Consider the following 26429-nt stretch of genomic DNA (forward strand, 5'->3'; position numbering starts at 1 on the left):
ATGTCTTTGAGTGAAATAGTTGAGAATGTTAAGCAAGCGCGAGAATTGGCTTTGCTTGGAAACTACGAAAGTTCGTTAACATATTATTCTGTTGGTCTTGCTCAGCTTAAGAAGTTCACTGTTTCCATTTCTGAAGCAAACCGAAAACAACAATGGCAAACTGTAAGTTTTGTTATCTACCGTTGCTTGAGTAATATTCTTAATATATTGTAAAAGCTAGTGGTATTCTCCGGTTACCGAAACCGAGCCACGTGATGCAGATTTCGAACTTGTGGCATACTGGTCATCTGCTTCAACTGTTAAGCCATCGTTCCATCAGGTTGTATCATTATCCCTCACACAAAAAGTTTTGCTTGTAACCGAGTTCGCACAACTGTACTTGGTAGATGGGTTACATTGAAATGATGGGTTAAGTTGTTTGGTCGTTTCAGTCTTTGAAATGTCTCATTTCCTTCACACTGAGACATTGGTACGACGGTGCAATATGTTACAATTTCTTAAAAATATTTATTCTAAGTATATTTTAGCCAACCGTAGGCCTTCATTCTTCACTACGAGACCTTATATACTCGTCTAGTGTTTACTGCTCGGTTCTTTCAGTACATACGTTTGCTGGCCCCCAAATGCCCTGGTACGGCTGAGAGTGGAGAGAGTCCGCTCTCCCTCTCGAAATGCTCTCACATGACCACGCGTATATAACCTCTGCCAAGGAAGTCCTACTCACTGCCTTCTCTCATCAGGGTGTTGTTTAGAAAATTGAGAGGACGAAAAGCGGATGTCCGGCACTTTAACCGGGTTGTTTGACACGGAAAGTTCACCTAGGGGAGTTGGAAAACCCTGGTTCCAAACCAATGGTGCACATGGGTTCCAGTATCCTGAGGGAACAAATGGCATATGAATCAATCGTTGGTCACCGGCTACCATGGGACTGCATCTCCTCACAATGCTCCACTGCCTTGTGGATCAGATCTTTAGGTCAAAAGCTCCAGGTTTGGTCCCCTAAAAAAATCACCTGCTTCAGTTTAGGTACCTGGGCAGTATCGAAGCCCTCACTCAAATCAAATGAGATCTGTGTGGTGCATATGTATCTGGTGCTTCCTTGTACCAATATTTATGTGTTTAAATAAATAATAACTAAATTTTGTTTGTCGTAGGTACGTCAAGAGCTTACAGATGAATATGAATTAGTTAAAGACGTCAACCAAACGTTATCTAGTTTCAAAATATCTGATGATGACTCTGGTTTGAGCGCCTTTGCTAGTCGCTATAATTCTCGTTCAGCTGTTGAAGAGCCGACCAGAGATCCAGATGTTTGGCCACCTCCCCCTCCTCTAGAACGGAGACATGGAAATAGTTCTCAAAACTCTGGATCAAATATTCAGCCAAATTCAGTTTCTAGCTCTTATTATAAACCACCTGTTGCTCATGCTTCAGCTGCCCCTCCTCCGTCCGTTAACTCTAAGTCATCTGCCAATACTGCGGGGTCATTCCGCCGCAATGTCAAACCTAGTCCGACGAATGCTCGATCCAAGGGTACCGCTCAAACCTCTGGTAATGTTTCTGCTTTCTTATTCTCATTTCATGTTCTGTTTTCTTCAACCATTTTGAGTTATATACATTTGGATAATGATTTTTAGTTTGACATTTTTACCATGATGTTGCAAGTTTGTTGAACAAATGTACTTACATTTAATCTTATATTCTTCACGTTTTTATGCCACCAAGGGTGATGATGAAAAATATGTTAGGAGTAAAGTATTGGTTTGAAGCAATATTATCTTTAAATCGTTAATAAAAGCAAAGCCACAGATAGGATTTTAAACAGTTCGGTTCGGCGACTAAAACTATGAATTTCCGTGATTTCGAATTACTGTTTTAGCCCTCTAAATTTTTACCATTGTATCTTATGAAAAATTAATGAACTATTGTCGTCTTTTGGTTTGTAATCGCGTTATGTTTCACCTCCTTGATTTAAACTAGAATAAACCCTGGAGGTAGGGGATCAAGGGATGTCACCAAGACACTTCGTAGTAATATGATTAAATAATTTTCACTTGGATCCACGCTGTTCAATTGGGGTTACCGGGAAATCCTTTGTTTATTCCTTAGGCCTAATAAAAACACTGTATCTTTGTGTGCATTAATATGTCTATACGCTTATTTTAAGTCATTGTTTAAGTTTTGTACTAATTTTTCTGCATCGTTTGACAACTTATTGAAGTGGGTGATAGGGAGTAGTCATTTTTGGACTTCTTTATCTCAGATAAGTCTTGTTTTTGGTTTGTTTATAGTTTATTCTATTGACTTTATTCAGCAAATAACCGTCGTGTCAAATCTGGATCTCAACCCGCTGGGGATAATACTAGCACTGCTAGCAATAACAATGAAGAGAAATTTGATGCTACTGGATACGACAAAGATCTTGTGGAAACACTAGAACGCGATATTGTTCAACGTAATCCAAATGTTCGATGGGATGATATAGCTGCATTAGATGATGCAAAACGTTTACTTCAAGAAGCTGTAGTTCTCCCAATGGTTATTCCGGGTTTCTTTAAAGGAATACGTAGACCATGGAAAGTAAGTTGTTTGGTGTGTTTTTAATATATCACCATTCCCCACACATATAGCATAGTTCAAAGTTGAGTATGTGAATCACAATGAGATGTAGTGTAAAAACTTGTGAATGGTTGTTTGATCTTTGTTATTGATCAGCTGCATCATTTAAATTGACTTTTTACTTTTATTTTTAACAGAAACTACTGTTTTATTGGATTTCTGCGTCTTAACGTTTGTACTTTTGTTTTCAATTTCCTTTTAGGGAGTATTAATGGTTGGTCCACCTGGTACGGGCAAAACATTATTGGCTAAGGCTGTTGCGACAGAATGTGGCACCACATTTTTCAATGTTTCCAGTTCTAGTCTAACAAGTAAATGGAGAGGTGAATCAGAAAAATTAGTCCGTCTTTTATTTGACATGGCACGTTTCTACGCACCAAGCACAATATTCATGGATGAAATCGATTCAATTTGTTCTCGACGTGGTAGTGAATCGGAACACGAAAGTTCTCGCCGTGTTAAATCTGAACTTTTAATGCAAATGGATGGTATGTTCTGATTTGACTGATAAGAAAATTTTTTTAGAGTTTACTCTAATTCTCAAAGGATTTAAATTTATGTTTAACTCTTTTAAATAACTCTGGTAGTTTGTAAATAACCAATATGATGGTTGGTTATATTTTTCATATTCAATTTACAAGTCTTTACTACGTTGGCCTATGCACTTGATATACATAAGTCCAAATTCTATGCTTTTTATTTCGAGTTGCCCCATGCTTATCAGCTCGTATTTAGAATAACTTTTACTCAACCACCTCGGTAGCCTTAAAAAACTATATGGAGAATTTGTAGTCCTAAGATTTTTTTTCACTTAGTTATTCTTATGATTATGGGGTTAAGTCCTGATAGTATGATATTTCATTCAGTCAATTCAAAAATTGAGTTCCAGAAAATGTCGAGGAGATTTTTTCAAGTTTATGCTATTGAAAAGATTAAACCATGTACAAATATGTTAGCAGATGTTTACGTTTTGTCCAAATTCACAGTACTTAATTAAAACTCGTGTATTGTGCAATCAATTAGCGTATACTAACTGTGTTAAAAGCATAATGAACGCATTTACTGAAATCTGAATTCAGAAGTGGCCAATAATGAGTGAAACAAAGGATCCCTATGTGATCTCTTGTGAATCCAAAAGACTTTTGTTTAAATGATTTACCTTTGTTTTGTCACTTAATGTGTAAGTGTAAGTTAACATGATAGACGATCCAAAATACAACTCTCTTTGACATCAACTAACGTTTTCGGGTGCTATATATAGTTTGTAGAATCATAAGGTCACTAGTCTGACATAATGCTTATCTTAGTATAAATCAATTTATATTGCAAACATTCTCTTACGAATTCTGACGTATATCGTCAACGAGATTTGGTATTGAATACCCTTTGTTACAATTTCTCTTATTACGATCAGCTACCCCGACCGTTGCTGCTACCTTGACGTGGTGGTCGGGCTTGCCTATCGTGATGAAGCAATCGAGCTATATTGGCTGGAACAATCGTTCCTCGAGGTCCTACCATGTCAGACAGGTCGGTTGAAGAGCGGTAAGACTAAAAGCAGCAATCCCAAGGTCCGAAGGCGAAGTCGTACTGCCGACTGTACAGAGGTGTGACGGCAGTAAGGTGTTTCCTTCAGACAACCAGCATGACAGCGATGCTGCCTTCCCACAAGGAGGGGTGGGGTTAGAGAAGGTCGACCCTAAAAATGCACACCTCGCCTTATCCCACGGATTTCCGTCTCCAGCGGTAAGGTCCTTTGAAGAACGGAGCTAACACGTCAAAAATCCCCTACAAAAGGGCCGTGCGTGACCGACCTCAAGCAGTTGTCCCTTGGGCACTGCGGTCACGCTCCCAGGTCGTTAAGACCAACACTAATCCAACTTCTTTTTCAGGTCCCTCAAGAAATACCCTTCCACGGTGTGGGCAGCCGGGAAGTGATATTAGCCCTCATACTCGTAACTGCACACGAGACCAAGTTGGTCATTTTCAAATCCTTCCTACACCTCCTAATAACTCTCTTATCTCCACGACTAATCCTTCCCACGTCCTTTTATCACCTCACACCGCTAGGGCAAACGATTCAAGTACACGGAACGTTATTCCTGGTCTCCTGAAACCACGCTCTAAACTACATATAGGAACTTTTAATGTCCGAACATTGTGCCAAATAGGACAACAGGCTTCCTTAGCTAGGACTCTAGAATCTTACACCATCGATGTGTGCTGTGTCTCCGAAACGCGCATACAAGATCCGAGTAGTGTCATTCATTTGACCTCACCTAATCAAAATAAAGAACCATCTCGATACACGCTTCGTGTATCTGGAAGCCCTGATGCTGCTTCCCGTGGCCTCGCTGGAGTAGGTATAGCATTAAGTCGTAGGGCAAAACTAGCTCTTTTAGACTGGATCCCAGTAGACAGTCGTCTACGCGCTGTCCGACTAAACGGATCAGTAAGGACTCGGAAAGATAGGGAAACCCGTCGTTGCTTCTTCGTCGTCTCTGCCTACTCTCCCACTGACTGCAGCTCAGACGATATAAAAGATGAGTTTTACAGGAAACTTTCTGACCTTCTCCGAAAAGCTAGGCGTTCTGATGTAGTAATAGTGGCTGGTGACTTTAATGCTCAAGTAGGTAAACTAAGTGAAAGGGAAAGACACCTGGGTGGATCTTATGGTGTCGTGGCTAAAAGGACAGATAATGGCAACCGCCTGTTGCAGCTGTGCTCAGATAACCGCCTATTTCTTGCAAATATTAACTTTAAGCATAAGGAAAAACATCTTTTGACATGGCGACCCCCGAATTCGTCCCAACGTTGGACCCAATTAGATCACATCGCTATCAGCCACCGATGGAGGGGCTCGATAGAAGATTGTCGATCATTCTGGGGCACATGTTTAGACTCAGATCATGCTCTAGTGCGAGCACGTATCTGTCTGCGTCTTACTGGACGTAGGAAAGACACTGCAGGGAAGCCTCCAAGGGTTCTACTTAATGATAAGCAAGCTAAGAATATATTTCAGGAACAACTAGATAACAGTTAGACAGACATGTAAGTTGTGCCCACTCCGAAGCAGCGTGGAATGACATCCGAAAAGCTGTGGAAACAGCAGTGATATCCGCTAGTAAGGTAAGCCATAAGGTTAGGGAGAAACAATGGATCTCGGCAGCATCTACCGCACTGATAGATGCTCGAAAACTCATCCCACCTGGCTCTGAACATAACGACGAGCGGAGTCAGCTTAAGCACAGGCTAATAAGAAGCCTACGCAATGATCGTGAACAGTGGTGGGTAGCGAAAGCAAGAGAGATGGAAAAGGCAGCGGCAATAGGTAACAGCAGACAGCTATTCAAACTTATTAAAGAAACCGGCATTAGGAACCCAACTATTAGCGAAACTATCTCAGACAAAGGTGGGCATATCATTCATTCTCAATCCAGGAGATTGGATCGATGGGCAGGACACTTTAGGGATCAGTTCAACTGGCCTTCAGCCACACTTCAGTTACCCACGATCCCCAGTCGTCCTGAATGGCAAATTGAGGTAAGTCCTCCAACTCTTTACGAGGTTGAAAAAGCTATAGGAAATCTAAAGCGAGGGAGAGCCGCAGGCCCTGACAAGTTTACCCCTGAGATTTTTAAGGATGGTGGTCCAGTACTAGCGGTGAGATTGACTGAGGTCTTAGGTAGAATCTGAGAACTGGACGTAATTCCATCTGACTGGTCCCAACCACTGATTGTGCCAGTCTATAAGAAAGGACAAAAGTCCTCCTGTGACAATCACAGAGGGATCAGTTTGACTAATATAGTGTCTAAAATATTAGCTTCAATAATACTTGGACGCCTAACCAAAGCTCGCGAATAGCAGACTAAAGAAAACCAGGCTGGTTTTCGACCTGGACGTGGTTGCATAGACCAGATATTCTCTCTACGTCAGGTCCTAGAACATAGACATACATTCAGACGTCCCACAATAATAGTATTTCTCGACCTTAAGGCGGCATTTGATTCCGTTGATCGTGAGGTTCTATGGCAGTATTTGTCAGTGAAAGGAGTACCAAAGAAGTACATTAACCTCATAAAGGCTCTCTACTCGAACACAACTGGTCGAGTTAGAGCCTATGGCGAACTGTCATCAGAATTGGTTACCTCAAGTGGTGTTCGTCAGGGCTGTCCACTCTCCCCATTCTTGTTTAACTTTGTCGTCGACATGCTTTTGGAGATAACGCTTTCATCATCTCAATCTCCAGGAGTTGAACTTTTACCAGGAGGCTCACTTGTTGACTTGGAATACGCCGACGACATAGCTTTATTTGGTGAAGACGCTGACAAAATGCAGAGTCTTCTGACCACCATAAGCAACAATGCAGGCATGTTCAGGATGCGATTCTCTCCCTCGAAGTGCAAAATGTTACTTCAGGATTGGGTTGCATCGACACCTGAACTAATGATAGGGAGTGAAGTAGTTGAGCGTGTCGACAGCTTCACTTATCTTGGGAGTCTCATCAGCCCTTGTGGTCTGGTGTATGACGAAATCTCAGCACGGATACAGAAGGCTCGTCTAGCTTTCGCCAGCTTGCGCCATTTATGGCGTAGGCGAGATATCTTTCTAGCAACAAAAGGACGGGTTTACTGTGCAGCAGTTAGTTCCGTCCTACTTTATGGCAGTGAAACATGGCCGATAAGAGTAGAGGACATTCGTAGGCTACTAGTGTTCGATCATAGGTGTTTTCGAAGCATTGCTCGTATATCCTGGGACCACCGGGTAAGTAATGCAGTTGTTAGGAAACGGGTACTATGTAAGGATGGCAAATCGATTGAAGAAGTAGTGAAACTTCATCAGCTGAGATGGCTGGGACACGTGTTACGTATGCCCAACCACCGACAGTCCCGATGTGCAATGTTTTATGGTGTAGGAGTAGGTTGGAAGAATGCTAGGGGCGGCCAGACCAAAACGTGGCACAAATCCATGAAGTCACTGACAATTGGACTGAGCCATGCTGGTAGGTATAGACTACCTGGTTGGGATTCGCGAGATGATAGAAACCGATGGTTAGAGACCTTGAATGACATGGCTCAAAATCGTTTGCAATGGCGAAGGTGCATCCACTCTTTGTATTCTGCCAAATTCTAACCTTTTGAATTCTTCATGTCCCTATCCTTTTTCTCTTTCCAAATTTTATTTCACTGTATTATACTCCTTCAATAACATCTTCAAACCCTTATCTTTCACATAATACTTATACTCTTACTACTTCTACCAATATGGGATTTGAATCGACAACTTCATCTCTGTGCTAATGTGGTATGACAACTCGAACTGATGTACGTACGTACGAAGTTCTACGTTGTAACTGACTGACTGACGACTGACGATCAGCTACTCCTATTGCTTAGTATTCTCGGACACTACTTCACTCGACAAGTCCCTAAATCAGGACATGGTTGAACAGGAACATAATTATACTCCAAATAAAAAGGTTAGATGGAAGTATGAATCACAATAAAAAAACGTTAGAATATTTGTAATTTTTACATAAGAAGATTCTAGGGTATCCACTAGCGCTGATTGGTAAAGAAATAAACAATTAGCGTGCCCCAACATTCTTTAGTTCAATCTATATCCCGCTAACATCAGTGTTTGTTGAAATCGGAGTGTGGAGCACTGCAGTGTTAATTCTTCAGTACTAATGGTAATTGTAACAGTAATTGTGTTCTACAGTCGTATATAGAATATCTCACGACTACTTAGTAATTAATGTATCGACGCTGAGACAGTCGAGATAAATTTAGCCATCTTGGTGTTAGTAGATGGTTGTGATTCATTGAAACTATCTCTTATAAATTTAATTACTAAGAAAATGAGAATTGAGTGAAGAAAATTTTCTTTTCGACGAAACCATTTGCTTAAGCTATACATCCGTATATATAGTCATATGGGAAACATATATCTATAGGAGGCTAGGAAAGATTGCATCACAAATTGATTCTAGAATAAATAACAAATGAGGTTACATACTAATCAAAAGGTAAGGAAGAAAATAATTTATGGGTCAGATAATAGTTCAATTGATAGATATGAAGAAAAGCGACAAACACAAAGGTCATAATAATAGACTGAATAATAACCAAGAAAACTTGTATAATCAGTATCGCGCGCGAGTGCTTAACCACTAGACCACTGAACCGGCATCCAACGGTGTTAATGTCTAACTTCAACCAATCCACGAAATTGAGCAACCATTCGCCTATGTCTTCAGTGAATTGATATCTCACGACAGACCTGGTTGAACTCCACTGGACACTAATATGCTCACTAGTGACTGGCTCCATGAGGTATTTCCTGGAGCTCTAGTCAGAAGCAGTACGATTCACCATTCTTGAGTTATGCACTGTCTATCAATTACTATCTCCCTTATTCACAGCCGCATTTGGCTAAATCTTGTACAAATGTGGTTTCCTATTTTGTGGTACGATTTGGTCTGTCTGTTTGGTATATAAACCTAGTATGTTTGAAATAAATGATTCATACCGCAGAGGTTGAGATTGGTGTTCTGGACTTAACTGGCTTGGGTAGGTAGAAAGCAGGACCGATAAGTACTTCAGACTGCTCGCTCGGGTTTTGTGCGTCCTTGGTTCGACCGATAAATCACTTCTCTCTAATTGGCGGTATTATCACGTTATACATTAACAGGGCATTCAGGCAACAAGTTATAATATGAACCCATATAGAAGTTTAAAATTTCATTTTAACCATTTTTGTTGTCTTCAGGCGTTTAATCTCATTTCTCATGATAGTTATGCAAATGAGCATATATTTGTTGTATTGCTTTACGTATTTCCTGTACATAAATTTATCTTTACTTCTCAAGGAGTAACAGGAGCTACAGGACAAGAAGAGGATCCTACAAAATCTGTTATGGTTCTTGCTGCTACAAATTTCCCTTGGGACATTGACGAAGCTTTGCGTAGACGTCTTGAGAAACGAGTGTACATACCACTTCCAAATGGTATGATATTTCTGTGAAGTGTTTGCCCTACAATATTAGGTTTTTCTAATTTATGTGGAATTTCGCGGTTACTTTACGTTCAGTGTTCTTTACAACTTGACCAGGCTCTATTTAGAGTCTGTTACATTAGGTAGCACTTATTTCTACATATACTCACTATTTTCTATTCTACCTATCTTCTAGACTTTCACACATTACCTAATGTTCTAACAGTTTATTTTTTTATCAACTGAATATTGTCATATCAATTGTGATAATCCTATAATGAATCTGTTTCAACAGTATAATGTTCGCGCAAAATTGATATGTGCCTCACCATTTTCAAAGGTTTCCAAGTGATAGATAATTTCTGAAAGTTAGTCTCATTGGGATTGATATAAATGGGAAAGCAAATAAATGTTATGCTATAGTAGATTTCAAGTGTAGTATGTGACCTTTTGAAAAGGCCCAACCTTTGATAAATCCCATTTTCCAAAATATCTTGTCATCGGCATTGGGATGCCATACCGTAAGGTAGAATGTACAGTTCTAAATGTTCCATAATTAAACGTCAACAAATCTGGAAATAGTAGTCATTCTAGCAGTTCTGTTTTATAAAGTTATATAAAATGAAAGTTTGTGTATGTAATCTTGATCACGAAGACTTAAACTTAACATCTACATATATACGGGAATCGCTTTCATCATCAGCCACAAAGCTATTGAAAACCAAGGTTCATTGTACAGGTATTTTAGATCATTCTGATTTGATTCAATAGTTTTACTCGGTCCATTATAAAGTCTAACTCATGAACTGCTAATCTCATTCTGAACATGTTACTATCTACTCAAGAAACAATGAGAACTTTCTACGTAGTAATGATACCCATATCAACTGCCACATTGAAATATATGACTTTAAAATTGACATACAGTTCTATATAAGAACTTTCGTCTAAATTAGAGCGAATAGTTTCACAGTATTTGAGCGCCGAGTTGATGTAAGACATTAAATAGAAAGAATATATTTGTAAAATCTCAGCGAATGAATTTGAAGTAAATCCAACGTTTCGCCTGGCAATCTGGTCCAAGCTTTTCCAAGGAATTATATATATATATATATATATATATATATATATATATATATATATATATATATATATATATTTGACAGAGTCGTTGATGGTATCAGTCATATGATGTATAAAAAAACACATGATTTCAGTTGATATCATTTTCTAGTACAGAATCACTGACCGAATAGACATCTTAATAGTCATAGATCCTGTATGTCTAAAGTTGTCATTAATAAGTAATGCATGTTAAAATTAGTCAGATACGTCAAAAAGCCGAGATAATTACGACCTCATATGCGTTTTATAATGGTGGATATCACATTTTTACATGGAAGTTGTAATAAACACTTTATTCACTGAAGTTCATTTTGGTTTTCCACATATTTACTATTCAATAGTACTGATTATCATCATGTAAAGCTGTAATTGGTTGAGAGACTATATGTGTGGGCGAGAATGACAGTGATTGGTTGTCTTGATGAGTCAGACATTAGGTAGGATGACAGGTGTTATGTGTTATATATATTCCCCCATCCTTATTATGCATTGACTGTTCCTTGTTGATGGACACTTATTGATTGTCAGTCAGTCAGTCAGTTACAACGTAGAACTTCGTACGTACGTACATCAGTTCGAGTTGCCATACCACATTAGCACAGAGATGAAGTTGTCGATTCAAATCCCATATTGGTAGAAGTAGTAAGAGTATAAGTATTATGTGAAAGATAAGGGTTTGAAGATGTTATTGAAGGAGTATAATACAGTGAAATAAAATTTGGAAAGAGAAAAAGGAAAAGGACACAAATAATTCAGAAGATTAGAATTTGGCAGAACACAAAGAGTGGATGCACCTTCGCCATTGCAAACGATTTTGAGCCATGTCATTCAAGGTCTCTAACCATCGGTTTCTATCATCTCGCGAATCTCAACCAGGTAGCCCACACCGTGGAAGGGTATTTCTTGAGGGACCTGAAAAAGAAGTTGGATTAGTGTTGGTCTTAACGACCTGGGAGCGTGACCGCAGTGCCCAAGGGACAACTGCTTGAGGTCGGTCACGCACGGCCCTTTTGTAGGGGATTTTTGACGTGTTAGCTCCGTTCTTCAAAGGACCTTACCGCTGGAGACGGAAATCCGTGGGATAAGGCGAGGTGTGCATTTTTAGGGTCGACCTTCTCTAACCCCACCCCTCCTTGTGGGAAGGCAGCATCGCTGTCATGCTGGTTGTCTGAAGGAAACACCTTACTGCCGTCACACCTCTGTACAGTCGGCAGTACGACTTCGCCTTCGGACCTTGGGATTGCTGCTTTTAGTCTTACCGCTCTTCAACCGACCTGTCTGACATGGTAGGACCTCGAGGAACGATTGTTCCAGCCAATATAGCTCGATTGCTTCATCACGATAGGCAAGCCCGACCACCACGTCAAGGTAGCAGCAACGGTCGGGAAATTGACTGTTTCCTGTGTCGGATTTTGGTGTGGAAATATATTGACGTTGTAGTCAGACTAATCTCGTGTTCTTGATCTGAGTTGTGTTGAAGTCCTGTAGAATAGACACTGGGTGGGAATCTAGTGTAGATATTCGTCTAGGTAAATCAACGTCCCACATACGTGTAGAAAGTGAAAGGACTGTTATAACAGGACCCCTTAGCGTTATAATCATCATCCTTTATGTTTATAACACTATAACGTTTAGTTTCTTGAAGTGAACCACGTTTTATAAAATGACATGAATATTGGTAATAATGTTCTGTTAGCTGTTTTTTGTCAGAAATCTTTTAAGTCATGGAAGTCAGGAAGAGAGGTTTCTTACTAGCTGTTGATATCTCTATTTTCTTATTTGTTACACGCAAGTGTTTCTTCAGGAAACCTTGTGGATAACCCCTTTCAATCAACATATTATGTATGACCTCTAACTCCTTGTTAATTGAATCGACTGAGCATATCTTCCTAGCTCTATTTGCCAGACATTTGACTAAGTTTCTCTTATAGTGAAGGGGTTCAAAGCTTAAGAAGTGTTTGTACTGGCTTGATGAAGAACTTTTCCTAAACACACTTCTAATGATAGAACCGTTTGCTTTTTGTTTAACAAAACGTCAAGGAAATTTAGTTTATTATCTAGTTCCTCTTCACATGTAAATTTAATTGCTGGGTGTTTGTTGTTAAATAGTTCTAGTAGTTCTTCTTTTCCGATGTCCTGATCGACAATAATCAAAGTATCATCAACGTACCGACAATAGAAGTCAAGCTTATTGATAACATCTTTGAGAGCTCCGTTTTCTAGTTTCGCAAGAAAAAAATCAGCAAGGATAGGACCTATAGGTGAACCCATCGCTATACCATCAATTTGTCTAGAATGTATGTTATTAAAGACAAAATGGACATTCATTGTACATTTCAGAAGTAATTCTTCAAGACTAACCTCGGGAATTCCAACATTGGTTTGTTTTTCAAGTAATTTTAAGTAACTGCAATTCAACGGAGATATATCTAGTGATGTACTACGTGGTAGACTGACTAGAGCAGTGAAGAGAACATTTAATGCAGCCGACCTCTGTCCATCGTACTCGACCCGATCTATGGTGATTCCTTAACTAAAGGATAAGTTACCTGGTTATACCACTTCTATGTGTATCTGCGAATTCAGCTGCTCCTGTGGAGAAAGCTATATTGGGCGCACTACCTGACAGCTGAACCAAAGAGTTAGTGAACACCTCCCTTCGTGGTTAGGTAAAGGTACTGTCAAGACAATACGGAGCTCGGTTCTTTCACACTTGATCGATAGCGGTCATATAGTTGACAGAAATAAGTCACTTAAAGTTATTTATCGTATTCCTACTAGTTTTCCTTATGGGGTTCTATCTCGTCTCTTACACATAGCAGAAGCTATAGGAATTCGAGCCAACGATCCAAGCCTTTGTGTTCATAAGACATTTGTGACACCCTTATCTCTCCCTTGGCCTTAATAAATAATTTTATTTTCCATACATTTTCTTCGTTTTTTTTTCTTCACCCTCTCCTACCAATTATTTATTTATTTTTTCAAATATGTTTCACGGTCCAATTGCCTGAACACTTATTACTTAATCTTATAATTTTTATGAATGTTATTTCAGTGTCTATATTTTTCTAATCATGGACCTATTTCCCTATATTATTCTTATCATAACTAGTACACCTTGTTATCACACTACCGATTTGTACTTTTCACTTTTTATTTTTAGTTATGTAATCTATTCCACTGTTATCATGGACTCATAAACTGCCTTGATTGGTTTAATAATTTCGTATATGCATATATATATATATATATATATATATATATATTACTGTATATTAAAGTAAAGCCTGATGAGGATCCAATCGAAAACAATATTGTTCGCTTATATATGTTGTTCTAACTGATATTTGTTGAACAGGAGGAATACTGACAATCATCTAATCGTACATTGTTTACTTAAGTGATTTTATACTTTTGAACTGCTATGTTTTATTCAACACAATTCATAAAAAGAAATCTCTTTGACTAAATGATTTGCTAAGATTTTTGTCAATCTGTGTCGTTTTAATTTAAATTTACCTCAGTGACTGCACGCAAAACTCTTCTGCAAATCAATTTGAAAGACGTTCCGTTAGCAGAAGATGTAGATTTGGAAAGAATAGCTGAACAATTAGATGGTTATTCCGGTGCAGACATAACCAATGTATGCAGGTACATAAACAGTTACAAATTTTGGTGTTTATTTGTTACCTCTGAATTTCAAAGTTAATATCATCAATAATGTTTAATTGACTATGGAGGTATGGTTTAGATTGGAGTTATATTGTTTTCACTAGCTTCAAATTTGAAGAAAATGGTCATATTTTAATTTTTTTAGTTTGAAGCTCAACAATGTATACCCGGAAATTCTTCCACACTCCGAACTGAGAAGGTTAAATCTTGTAACAGACAAAACCATATAACAAAAGTCATTATTGAAATAGAAATATACTTCTGTTTTGCTCTCGTTTGTTCCTGAGGCCTTCAATTTTCATGGTAAATATAGTTCCATTTAATTATTGGTTTCGAATCGTGAGATCACCATTATCATCTTAAGTCGTTTTGCGGTTTTGAGAAACCGTTCTCCGATATCATTAAATAACTACAATACTTTCTACGTGGTTGATTCCTTAGCTCACAACTTCCCGCTAAAACTCTGAGAACTTCATCCCATAGCAACTTACTCTTGAGAACATGGTTTTTGTTTATGGAGGCAATTTTCGAAGGTTCGGAAACAAATTTTTCAGAGTTAAAAGAAAACCAGTAACGTATCTTTAATGTTTGCAATAATGATTACACTATATTGTTAATCTATAGAATTTAAGGAGGATTTTTATTGGATGCCGAGTTTGCGGTTGAATGATGTCACTTTTACCATCAGACATGAAATTTTTAGGTTCTGTCTGACAAGGCATAATTGGTGTGCGTTTCAAACTAAGATAAAAGAAATACCCCCTTGTTTTTCCTTTTGATTTCAGTCCATGAGGTAAAATATCTTCGAAACAAATAAACAGAACATATATGGATAAACAAGGTCTTCAAGAATCGTTGTATCAAAATCCATGAATCTAAAATTCATTAGATAACAAAATTTCTGTAACTACTTTTCTTGCACTTCGTTGACTTCCAATTCCAGTCTCTGTTTTCATGTGGTGTCGTACTTACCTACAAACTTAAACGTTTTTTCACTATTGTCAAAAGAAAGTGAACATTTTCTTTTCTTATTCTGGGTGCGTGTAATACAGTGATATAACCTTGCCTTCTCTGTTCTTTAGTTTGTGGGACTGAAGACCGGAGATAGAGTACGACATTGATATTGGACTCAATCAATTATATGGACGACTTAATGAGTTCTTGAGTTAACTCGTGTATATAACTATACATTTTCGTTACACATGACTTTCAACTGTGAACTCATAGTATCAGTTGATTCTATCTATCATATTTTGAAGAATAGATGAAGTGGTTCTCAGCCTATTCCATGAGCCTGAATATAGTTACTAAGTTGCTTACTCAACACTAACTGTGATTGAGAAGCTTACAATTTTCCCAGTTAACATATAAAGTGTATTACGAAGAGGAATCAGTGAGAAGCTTTAAACTAAAAGCTTTTCGATAATGTAATGAGAAGACGAAGATTATCAGAACTATGTGATATATTAGCGCAATACATTTCGAACAATCTGATCACACATATACTTGTGTATTCAAAAACAGTTTGTTCTCTCCTTAAACCTACCCTGGTAATATATGCTTATTATCCAGAGTGATTAGGTGTAAAATTGTTTTCACATTATTTTATCATTATTATCCTTGTCTATTCTTACCCCTATTTCCAGTCTGGTTGACCTTTTATTTTTATATATAAATGTTCTCAACAAGTATATATGTGATCAGATTGTTCGAAATGTATTGCGCTAATATATCACATAGTTCTGATAATCTTCGTCTTCTCATTACATTATCGAAATTTATCAAAGGGACTTATTGCTCTAAAAGCTTTTGTCTGTTATCGACCACTGATGAAGTGTAGTTTTACAATCGAGGAACCACGCGTCTGTGGATGTTATAACCTACTTCAGTTGTCATCAAAAACAAATAAACTGTAAGTTAGTTCTGCTCGTTGCACTTGACGGTTTTTTCGACTTTACTGGTAAACCAGAGTTGCCGGTTCTCGTCCTCTTAAAATTCGAATTTCTTTTATTAATTCTCACTCGTCATAGTTAGGATTTTGTAAATGTCATATTTGTTGGAGTTTTCAAGTTTAATGTATAAGTAATATTTTCCTACTTACATAATATTCCACCCGATTTTATAGTGATATGTTTTTGATTATCCTAGAGATGCTTCAATGATGTCTATGCGACGAGCTATAGAAGGACTCTCAGTAGAGCAAATCAAAGGTCTTAATACTGCTACACTTAATCAGCCGACACGAATGGCTGATTTCGAAGAAGCAGTCGGTCGTGTATGCAGATCTGTTTCAGCCAGTAATGTTGAACGGTATGAGAAATGGATGACGGAGTTTGGGGCTACATGAACTGCTGATTTACGTATACCGATGTGGACTTATACCATTCGCACATATCTGATTGGCTTATCCAGATTTTTACCTTGCAAATAAATGTACTTGATTGTCATATCTCAAACCTACGTGTCTCAAATCATCAGGTTATATGAATACTACATTCATAGGTCAAATGGTCGAATAACTGAATCCAGCCTTTCAGTTAATTACGCTTTACAATTGAGGAAAAAATACATCAACTGCCTCTTTTTTGGTGGTTTACACTGGAACATCTTGGTTCTCGTCTATCATTTTTAACCGTGATGGGATATTTTTCACTTTAAACTAGGTAGAATGTTTTTCATTTGATAAATATTTTGTGTCTTTCAGTTGTCCGAAAATAGGCTAATACAATCTTTGTTGATAACTGTACGGGTATTTATCAGCCACATATTCGTTCTATAGAACTCCTCAGTGTATTTATTTTATCGACTGTTTAATTGAAAACCTGTGAAACATTTCGACTGGGAATGGGAAAGTGATAGTCGATTTTGTGATTTCCCTTTCTAATTAGATAACTCCTTGTGAGTTGTATATGTATGAGTTGTGTATCATCATTGTAATTGCAAATATATTGGACAGTTCTAAGAGTTACCAGTTCATATTACCGAATTCGGTACTACTACATCTACTCATCACAGTTTAAAAATTAAGACAGTGAAATAATATCGAACATGTATCTCACACTAAAGTCGACAACCTATTTAGACCTCGTTGTAACAGTCATTCACTCAAGATTTCGAATCATGTGCACTGTATGTGTTTGTAGCCAATTCATCTGACTCATCCAGATCGGAACATTCGACTGGATGTAACACTCACTGTGTGACGACTATAATCGATTTGACATTCAGCAGGAGAGAACATTACTACGGAATACTCTACTCAATGTGAGTATAACTTTAATAAAATAGTGGATTAGACACAATAATTAACGTTACATAAAATCGAAAATTGTGTAGTGTCAGTTACAATGTTAAGCACAAGTGACTTATTCTAGCTTTTGGACAGGCCAATTCAACCATTCTTTTTGAGTCACGTTTTGACCGTGTTGATTATTCACTTATCAACCCTGATTGTTTTTATATGAGCGAATGTGTGTGAACACTTCTTATCCCATTCATCACATGTGTGTAACTTGTTTTTTATCTGGCTATAAATATTGATTAATGCTTGATTAAATGTAGTTGGCTCACATGCCTTCTCCAGTGCTCGTTAGTTTACTTGGCTCTCTTCTCTTCACTTCATTTCTCTGATTGTCTGTTCGAATCAATGAGTATATACAAAATATACACATCCAAACATCCATTCTCGTACTTAACTTATTTACTTCGTTATTAACCAACACGATTTAAGTCGATTATTATGTACGACAATAGTCAGGATGTATATTTCGACAACAATCAATCATATTATCTAATTGGAGTCAGATCCAGGGCCACAAAACGTGAATAGGCATTAAAAATGTATATTTAGAATTTATATTGTTAATAAAATGTCAATAGTTACTTTGTGTTAGTTATTTTAAAGAAATAATTTGATGAACTATCTAGGAATTTCTGTTATATATAATTAGTGACCACCGTGATCTTTTCCAGATCCTGGTTTATGACAGCCAGTTTCACAATGTTGTGCTTTGTCATGAGATCCATGACCAGCAGCATCTTTGTCGTGGCAGTCTTTCGGACAGTGTTCAGATGATGTGCAATGCTCTTTGCCTTCATGACCATGATGGCCTTCTTCATGATGTTCATGATGATGTCCAGCTGAAGTGAAGAATATAAAGAAATTCAATGAATCAGGTTTACTGTGTGGATGAGCCATCCATTTAGTTTTTGTGTGTGTGAGTTAAAAACAGAAAACCGACGCTTTATAATAAAAGATCAGTCATGGCTTAGTGCATCTGGTGCATCTGGTAATGAATATTTTAATTTTGACTATTTATGTTTACTAATGTTAGTACGTGACTGGATTATGATTAAAGCACAAATTTATTAGAACCCATGGACGGAAATAAGCGTTAGCCCAAACTCATACATAACTCTGTAACCCTAAACAACAGTCAAGATTGTTTGTCGTTTCATATTGATAATCATGGCTAGGTACGTTAATGGTTTGTATTTTCAAAAATTAGCCACTGATATTGATTTTGAATACAATCTGTTGAAAGCATTTCATACTGATATAATGTGAAGTCAGTATTTACGGACGTCAAATAATTAGGTTTTGTGTAATGTACGAGCCTAAACTATATAGTCTACACGAGGCACATTTATAGGTTTTGACATGATTGTTTGACATATGAGCTGAATATATGATGCTCCATTGGGACAGTAGTAGACAAGGTAATCACCAAGCATTGTTGCTAGCATCCCAATTGTCAGTTGATTTCTGTCCATTATTCTTGTAAAGCAATTTGAAATGTGATGACTGCTTGCAAATGTCCAACGCACTTTCATGTGGTTCATTCCGGACAATACTGGAAGTCAATGGAGATAAGTGTATACTTCAGAACTGGGTGATGTTGGTACAAAAGTGTTCTGAACGTTGTACTCAGTGATGTTCGTTAACCACACATTTGGTTAATAGATCAAAATACGGCAGTACTAAGGAGGAATAGTTTATTTGGATATGCTCGAAAGTGGGTGAGTGTGAGACTAGTACTAGACTGGATATCGAGTGTATGAAAGAGGCCTCCGTCATGAGTGATGACACACCAATGGAACTTTGACCGTGAGCTCTTAACTAGTTTAGTAAGGTGATCACCTGTGAGTAGAACATGCTGAACTGCAAAATCCGATGAGTTGTTTAAATGAATTAGTTTGGCGATCAAATGGATAACGAGTTCAATTCATCCATGAGAAACCATAGGTGGTGATTGCACATCGATAATCCACTTTCGGTTTGCAGAAGATGTAGTCTTTTCAAATGACTCTCACCACTTCGAAAAATGATAATTGTGGAAAGCTATTGCCTAGTTATTATCATATACTGTGTATCGAGGGATGAATTCCTTTAGTTAACTTACAAACACTACGTATTGGGTATGGGATAATGGAGGCGATTAGCTGAGAATCTTGTGTGTAGAACTAGTGCTTTGTTAGAATTCATTGGAAAGTGTATTTGCATCTCAGAATTAGCACACCTCGAATATTTCGAATTGTATCGTTGAGTTATGGAAGAAGTTTATCTCTGGGAAATGCAGATTCGAGCTTTGAAAACAGAATTCATACTATAGATTTTCTCGTTTGAAATGTTGTATAACTACCTCAACTATTTGGTCGTGTAAACATTTGTCAGGCGTTTGAAGTAGTGGTCGGTAAGATCATTTTCCGACGGAAATATCAACGAATCGTCAGGTGCATATATCCGTCATCAGGAGGATACAAAAGTGTGCACGATCCACCCGTGACTATTGACACAAAGTATTCACAAGCACTTATCATGTGAAATATGACGTGGATTCCATGTGTGATCAATAATTCACCCGTTTGCCTAATAACATACAATTAGTTGTTTTCAGTTGAATGAATTTGTGAAGGAAACAAACATAGTTTACTGCAAACGCATATGTTAGACGAAGCTGTTGGATAGAATGAGTGTATTTAACATGATCAAGACTTTGCAATAGTACTTAGTTAGTGGATATAAACAACAGCAAACTGATGGTTTTGCATGTGCTGGTAGAATTTGAGCATTAAATAGTTACAATCAAATCATCCAAATGCATAATACTACTTCAACCCAATTCAATGGCATGATATGTCGTCGATACTCGATTGAGCTATTTCGACTACTAACATGCTAAACCACTACCAGTTCATCATTCTAAACGAACCATTTGCAAATACCATGTGTTACGACTACTGGAAATCAATTCTATATTCACTTATACTGTGGTTTTACATTACACTGTTGGACAATTGGACTCAGTATACTAACAAACTTTATTACTAGTCAATTACCTCAGCATAATCATTACAATAGTTTGAGTTAAAGCATAATTTAAAAAAAAAGTATAATTCACTTACATCCGTGAGAAGACATGGTTGATAATAACTGTTGTTGAGTTTAAGAGTTACTTCATATTCTGTTCGTGCACAGCTTCGTTTATATAATGGAAAATTTACTTCCGGTTTGATTAATTAATTGCATAATATCAATTGAGGTCGGTTAGATATCTACAAATTGTTTTGGATGAACTGACAGTTTGTTCATATGTATCAACCATACAATCCATGAATTAATTATCATGTTTCATTTTTATTTTATGCAAAATATAATATGAGTTTCATATGATTCGTGAAAAATCTTTGCATCAAATAAAATAGTTGGAAGTGATTTTGTTTGAATAAACAATTTATATGTTGAATTTTTCAGTTTGACATTATTATGGTGACCTAAAATTAGTTCGCAAACAAATGTTATCCTGAAAATAAATAAGTGAAGCTTCATAGATCTTAATGTATGTTTCATTTCGGTTACAATCGTACAGTGAACAATCTGAGTGTAGATGTTTTTGTCATATTGCAAGAATCTCATCGATCAAATAAATGTCAAGTATAACTAATTTGTGAGTTTTTAGTGTTTTGATAAAACAGAGCTGGATAACATTTGAGATGGAAACTGAAATCAATAATTTGATGGTTTGTATCATTTCATGGGACAATCTGATTGGTCTCACCGATTGCCTGAAGTATCATGCGAAACTCAGGGAAGCTAAAACTGTTGGATTTTGTTCGTGATTACATTGTTATACAGGGTTTTCTTAAGCTGTATTGTAAATCCTTTCGTCGATGTAGGATTAAGCGTAATGTTAGTTCGGTGAGAAGATATGTCTCGAGCCAAATTGAATCTCTTCAAACGTATATATAGTTGAATTAGAAGAGAGTATTACACAGAGATCACGTGCTAATGAAGTTCTTTCCTCCCCAAATGCAGTGGATTCATCTGTAACCTCGACGGAACTCCATTAGACATTTGTTTAATAAGTTCAATTTTGTAATTGTTATATTATAGGTGTTTGATGTTTTCCTTCCAATGTTTACCTTATATGGTTGTGATTTGTTAGTGAATATAACCTCTTTATTCTTATCATTCTTTCTAATGTCCTTACATTTTGTGTTGTGTGCTATTTTGTAATTCGCTTTCTTTACTACCCCTTTAATACGTTTTTTTTGTAATTTATACTACTGTAGTCGGACTCGCTGCATTTACGTGTATAAACGTTACTGATGTTAACATTTCGAATGGTAGAATATATTGCTTCCCCTTTACTTTCAGAGTTTTATGAAACACTAATATAGTTATTCATACCATTCAATATGTATATCATTTTTAAATTTCATGTCATCAGTTTTCGAAATATTTTAGCATCCTTGAATAGTGTTATTGAAACTGGTTTATATTAGTTTTTTTCTCATTTGTTTGGATTTTACCTGTGGTGTATCAAATAGGAATAGATCTTCATAGATTCAATGCTATCATCGCATCCACTTTCATTGTTGTTTGGTTTCTTTTAGTGAGATTGAACTCTTCCGGTGTTTCCAGTTAATGAATTATCGTATTTTCTTTATAGGCTTTGAGTATTTGATTATCTTGATTTTATTCAAGGAATAGATTGATAAAATTCAGTTTTCTGAAAACTATCATTAGTAATACAAGAATGGCATGAACAAGTTTCTCTAATTCTAGTTGGAAATTTCGCTTGAAAGAGTGTTCTGTGTCAGTATATAGTTTCTCTATATTGATAAAGGTAGATTGGAGTGTTTATTTCTTCAGTTATCTTGGATGCATTCTTATCGCTAGTGAATCGGTTACTGATGAAATTGAGGCAAGGTACAATGTGGTTACATGAGTTTATTATTCGCGCAATTCGTTCACAACTCAGCGTTAATGCACTTCTGATTCTAAATATGTCAAGCTCACCGTAACTTTCAATAGTGTAAACGTCGGTGAAATTACAGGAAACATCACACCGAAACTTCATGAAATATATCGTTAAATACGTCTTTAATTTGTGGATGTAGTAAAAATGTGAAAATATTACTGATAAAACTATGTTTTCTCCAGACATTACATATGGTTTCAGGGATATTTCACTGACAGAAACCATCGATTACACATGCGAACAACTTTTAAGAAATGAATCAAGAATACTTATACTGGCGATGAACATATGTGAGCTTCTGCTGAAACTCATCAGGGATAACCAATTCATATTAAATAACGAATTTGGAGGTAAATAAATAGAGAATAGATGAGACCTTCTCTAGATTCAATAATCACTGGTAATGTTCTATGCAAACTAGAAAATGGACCAGTGTGAGATGCTCTGAATAAGCTTGAATACCCCTGTTGATATGCAAATGACACGCAGATCGTGTGCGACTATCGCACCGATAAGCAAAGACTTTCGAATAGTTTCGAGTGCGTTCATCCAGATACTAATCTCACTCTGTGAAGAGGAAATTGGCGACAGTATAGCTTTTCTTGATGTTCTCCTTTCCCGAGAGATGAAACGTTCTGTGAAATGTGGTTTATTCGCAATGTCTGAGGCAGCCAACGCACCCACTCCCATAGATTTACACCTCTCCAGTACAAGATAAACCTGGTCAAGTGTCTCAGTCATAGAGTCAGATTATTGTTTTGAGGATAGTGTAAATGATGAGATGGATAAATCAAAGAATCCACAACGAAATAACGACTACTGCTATAACAGAACGCGTATTAAACAAATTGGGATTTCGAAGCTATTTCGCAGACTACTTGCATTTTTATTGTATAACTATCACATAATCAGATTATTGTATTTCTATATTCTCGGTACAGTGATTTCCATTGGATCTGTTACCGATTGTTTTACGTTTGAAAATTCGTAATCATTGTTAATTGACCATGTATTATCTGCTCCATTCTCTTTCGTTGATAACTTCATCGTGTGTAGAGGACGACCTGTGATTCTGTGTACGTTTCGATCCGAAAACCCAAGTATATAAACCAACGAGTATGCGAAGTAAAGACCGCTGGGTGCCTGGAATACAGTAATAGAATCTAACCTGCTGTGTTCCCTTGTTTCTTGGACTGAAGACTGGATATAGGATATACATGCCTACGTGACTAATCTCATTTATTGACGACTTCATGAACTGATGTCACTTTTTCGTTTGACCTCCTCTTGATTTTCTTCAAAATACAACACTATCCAATATTGGTCGTTGAAGTAGAGGTTGATTGATCATACGTAGAATGTGTCTCAACCCCCTCAGTCGATGAAGATTTTAATACTCGTCAACAGACTTGGCATTTCTATTCACTATCTTTTACCTAACCTTATCGTTGTTTGTTTGATGGTCCGAATATATGCGATCATTGCTTTGAAGCGACCAGTGACCAAACGCTAGTTGTCCATGTCTCTTATTTTCAAAGTCATGCTTCATAGCAATAAATTAGAAGAAAGAGAACCGCTACTCAGTATACTCATATTTTGGTTAAAGGGCGAACATCTCTCCTACGCTACAGGTAAAGCAAGTATGCAAGAGACAGTTGAGTTGTCTGGATCCGTCTTAAGATTCCGTCAGACACCAATCTGTCAAAACTTACGAGACCTCCCAAGCAGGTAATACACCTGCTTGGTCGACTGATTTAGCCACTATAGTTAGTTTAGGCTCTGACACTGACCAGATCTAAAACAACACTTTGTATTTAGATGGGGAGAAATGCATGTTTCAACTTGAATCTCATAAAGGCTTTTATCATTGTGCTACTAAACGATTTTCTCTTGCGAAGACGAAATGTTCTTTTTGTCCCATTTGTTTTCCAGTTATTCAACAACTGATTTTGATAGCGGATGAATGAGGCTGTTAACCCCACTAATTCTCTTCACCTCTACTCTTTATATTGTTCCTTCGTGTGTTTTGTATTGCAATAATTACTAATGCTTAGTAAATTGTCATTGTCAATGAGTTTTGGAAATATGACAGTTTCTGTTATTGTGTGGTATCTCATAAATTCATGACATTTGATCACGTGTTACAGCAATCATATTCTTTTATCGTCCTCAACAATTATCTTTATTCTTGTCCGTTGGTTGAATGGTTGTAGAATTTTCGTTTCGATTTGTTGTCTACCGTTGTTGAATTCAGTAAATTAGCTAATTAAATTCATTTAGTATTGTTTGTTTGAATCTTCCCATCGATGTGTTAGCACTGCAACTGGTCAGTCTTTAATTGGCATATGTGCATACTGTGCGTATTGCCTCGACATAGCCTTAATTCACAACCATGGTAAGCAGAAATGGATGGTGGCTAGCAGTGGAATCCAGGACACGGACTTGATAGCTGGATGTACCTGCATCTCAGAGTTGATGTTCACTCTGGGACTCGAACTCAGTACCTTGGCTTCAAACGCCATCGCGTTATCCACTCGGCCACTGAGTACTGATAGCCAACTGTTATAGCTAATTCATATCCAGTTTATTGTATGTTTGTTGTAAAATAGTCTTATATAACAATTATAAGGAGCATTTCTTCTCTGATCGTAATTTGACGCGTACAAAAGCCTTACAAACTTCACAAGAAAGGTTTGTAAAATGTATTCTCCATGTTGTCTCTGAGAATAGTACTGTTTTATAGATATACTCTTCGTTTTGATTTCGTATTGTAGACGTGATTCTGTTGTTCGAACCGACTTCTCTAACAGATTCAGCGAGGACCATCAACAGTCGACTAACTGCCACTAACCATGAGTATGGACTATGTCTAATTATACTCTAGTAATCGTATACAAAGTGATAATGTTCTATGTTCAAATATTGGAGAATAAACTTTCTGTTTAGTTTGTTAATGTATTTCTCGAGTTTATCACTCTATTTTATAAATGATTTGCATTAATTAGTTTCGTTTATTCGACTGTAACTTGTCTTGTTCCGAGACGCTAAGTAGTTCGCACATCCTCATTATATGTATTCTTGTTTGAAATACTTTTCATTAAGTCTAAGTTTTTACACCATTCAATTTCTCAGTACCCAAGTAGGAGCATTCAAAGTTGTGCTCCTGCTTTTTTTCATTTTTCAATTGTCCTGTAATTTTTAACATCCGGTGAGATGACAGTCATAAACACTGTTTACTATTAAATACCCTATTCAATTAGATTATTATAGTCAGACAAACCAATCATACAATTATTGTGAGTCTTACATCCTAGATTTTACATGATTGAGTATAGCTATATGGAGAATAACTTGAATCTACAGAAAGTGTAATTCACAATCAAAATTTAGACCACACACTCTCAATAATTTATTCGTCTGAGATTCCTGAAATGAAGTTAGGCATTTTTATTGACAATGATAATAATAATGATACCAATCTAATACAGTAGTAAAATTTTACAGATTCGTTCCAATATCTCCATGATTTTAAATGATACTAAACGAATTATTCACACATTGTCTATCGTATTTACAGAATGTGAACCTTCGACTACCATTTTTGTGAAAATTTGATTTTCGGTTGATAATAATCATAAATAAATTTGATTTGTCAATGACGATATACATAAGGTCGTCGTACGATAGCGATTTGATATTTGTAGAGAAGAGTACTAGGTTCATGCTTCATTATCATGGGAAGTGATATTTATA

General features: G+C 36.9%; 2 protein-coding genes and 1 non-coding gene across 3 annotated transcripts in view; 1 reads left to right on the forward strand and 2 right to left on the reverse strand.

Annotated features, from left to right (window-relative positions):
- Positions 1–25619, forward strand: Smp_126110 (katanin-related; the record flags this gene model as incomplete). The annotated part of the gene is made up of 9 exons (XM_018793997.1): positions 1–162; positions 1155–1551; positions 2315–2580; positions 2822–3107; positions 9491–9628; positions 14265–14391; positions 16561–17075; positions 18385–18888; positions 25451–25619. 7 exons carry the CDS (start codon positions 1–3, stop codon positions 16757–16759), a joined length of 1575 nt encoding a protein of 524 aa, XP_018648454.1. The 3' UTR covers positions 16760–17075; positions 18385–18888; positions 25451–25619.
- The window catches only part of Smp_196700 (hypothetical protein), a gene marked incomplete at both ends in the record, with an annotated part of 35534 nt that continues 27463 nt past the window's right edge, over positions 18359–26429 (reverse strand). Inside the window, one exon of the mRNA XM_018793999.1 lies at positions 18359–18552. Within this exon, the coding sequence (XP_018648455.1) occupies positions 18359–18552 (194 nt within the window). The remainder of the gene's footprint in view (positions 18553–26429) is intronic.
- On the reverse strand, positions 25153–25224 carry Smp_tRNA_01267_Pseudo_TTG.1.1. Its single transcript has one exon. It is a non-coding gene (tRNA).

The sequence above is a fragment of the Schistosoma mansoni genome, chromosome 1, assembly GCF_000237925.1.
Source record: "Schistosoma mansoni strain Puerto Rico chromosome 1, complete genome".
Taxonomy (NCBI): domain Eukaryota; kingdom Metazoa; phylum Platyhelminthes; class Trematoda; order Strigeidida; family Schistosomatidae; genus Schistosoma; species Schistosoma mansoni.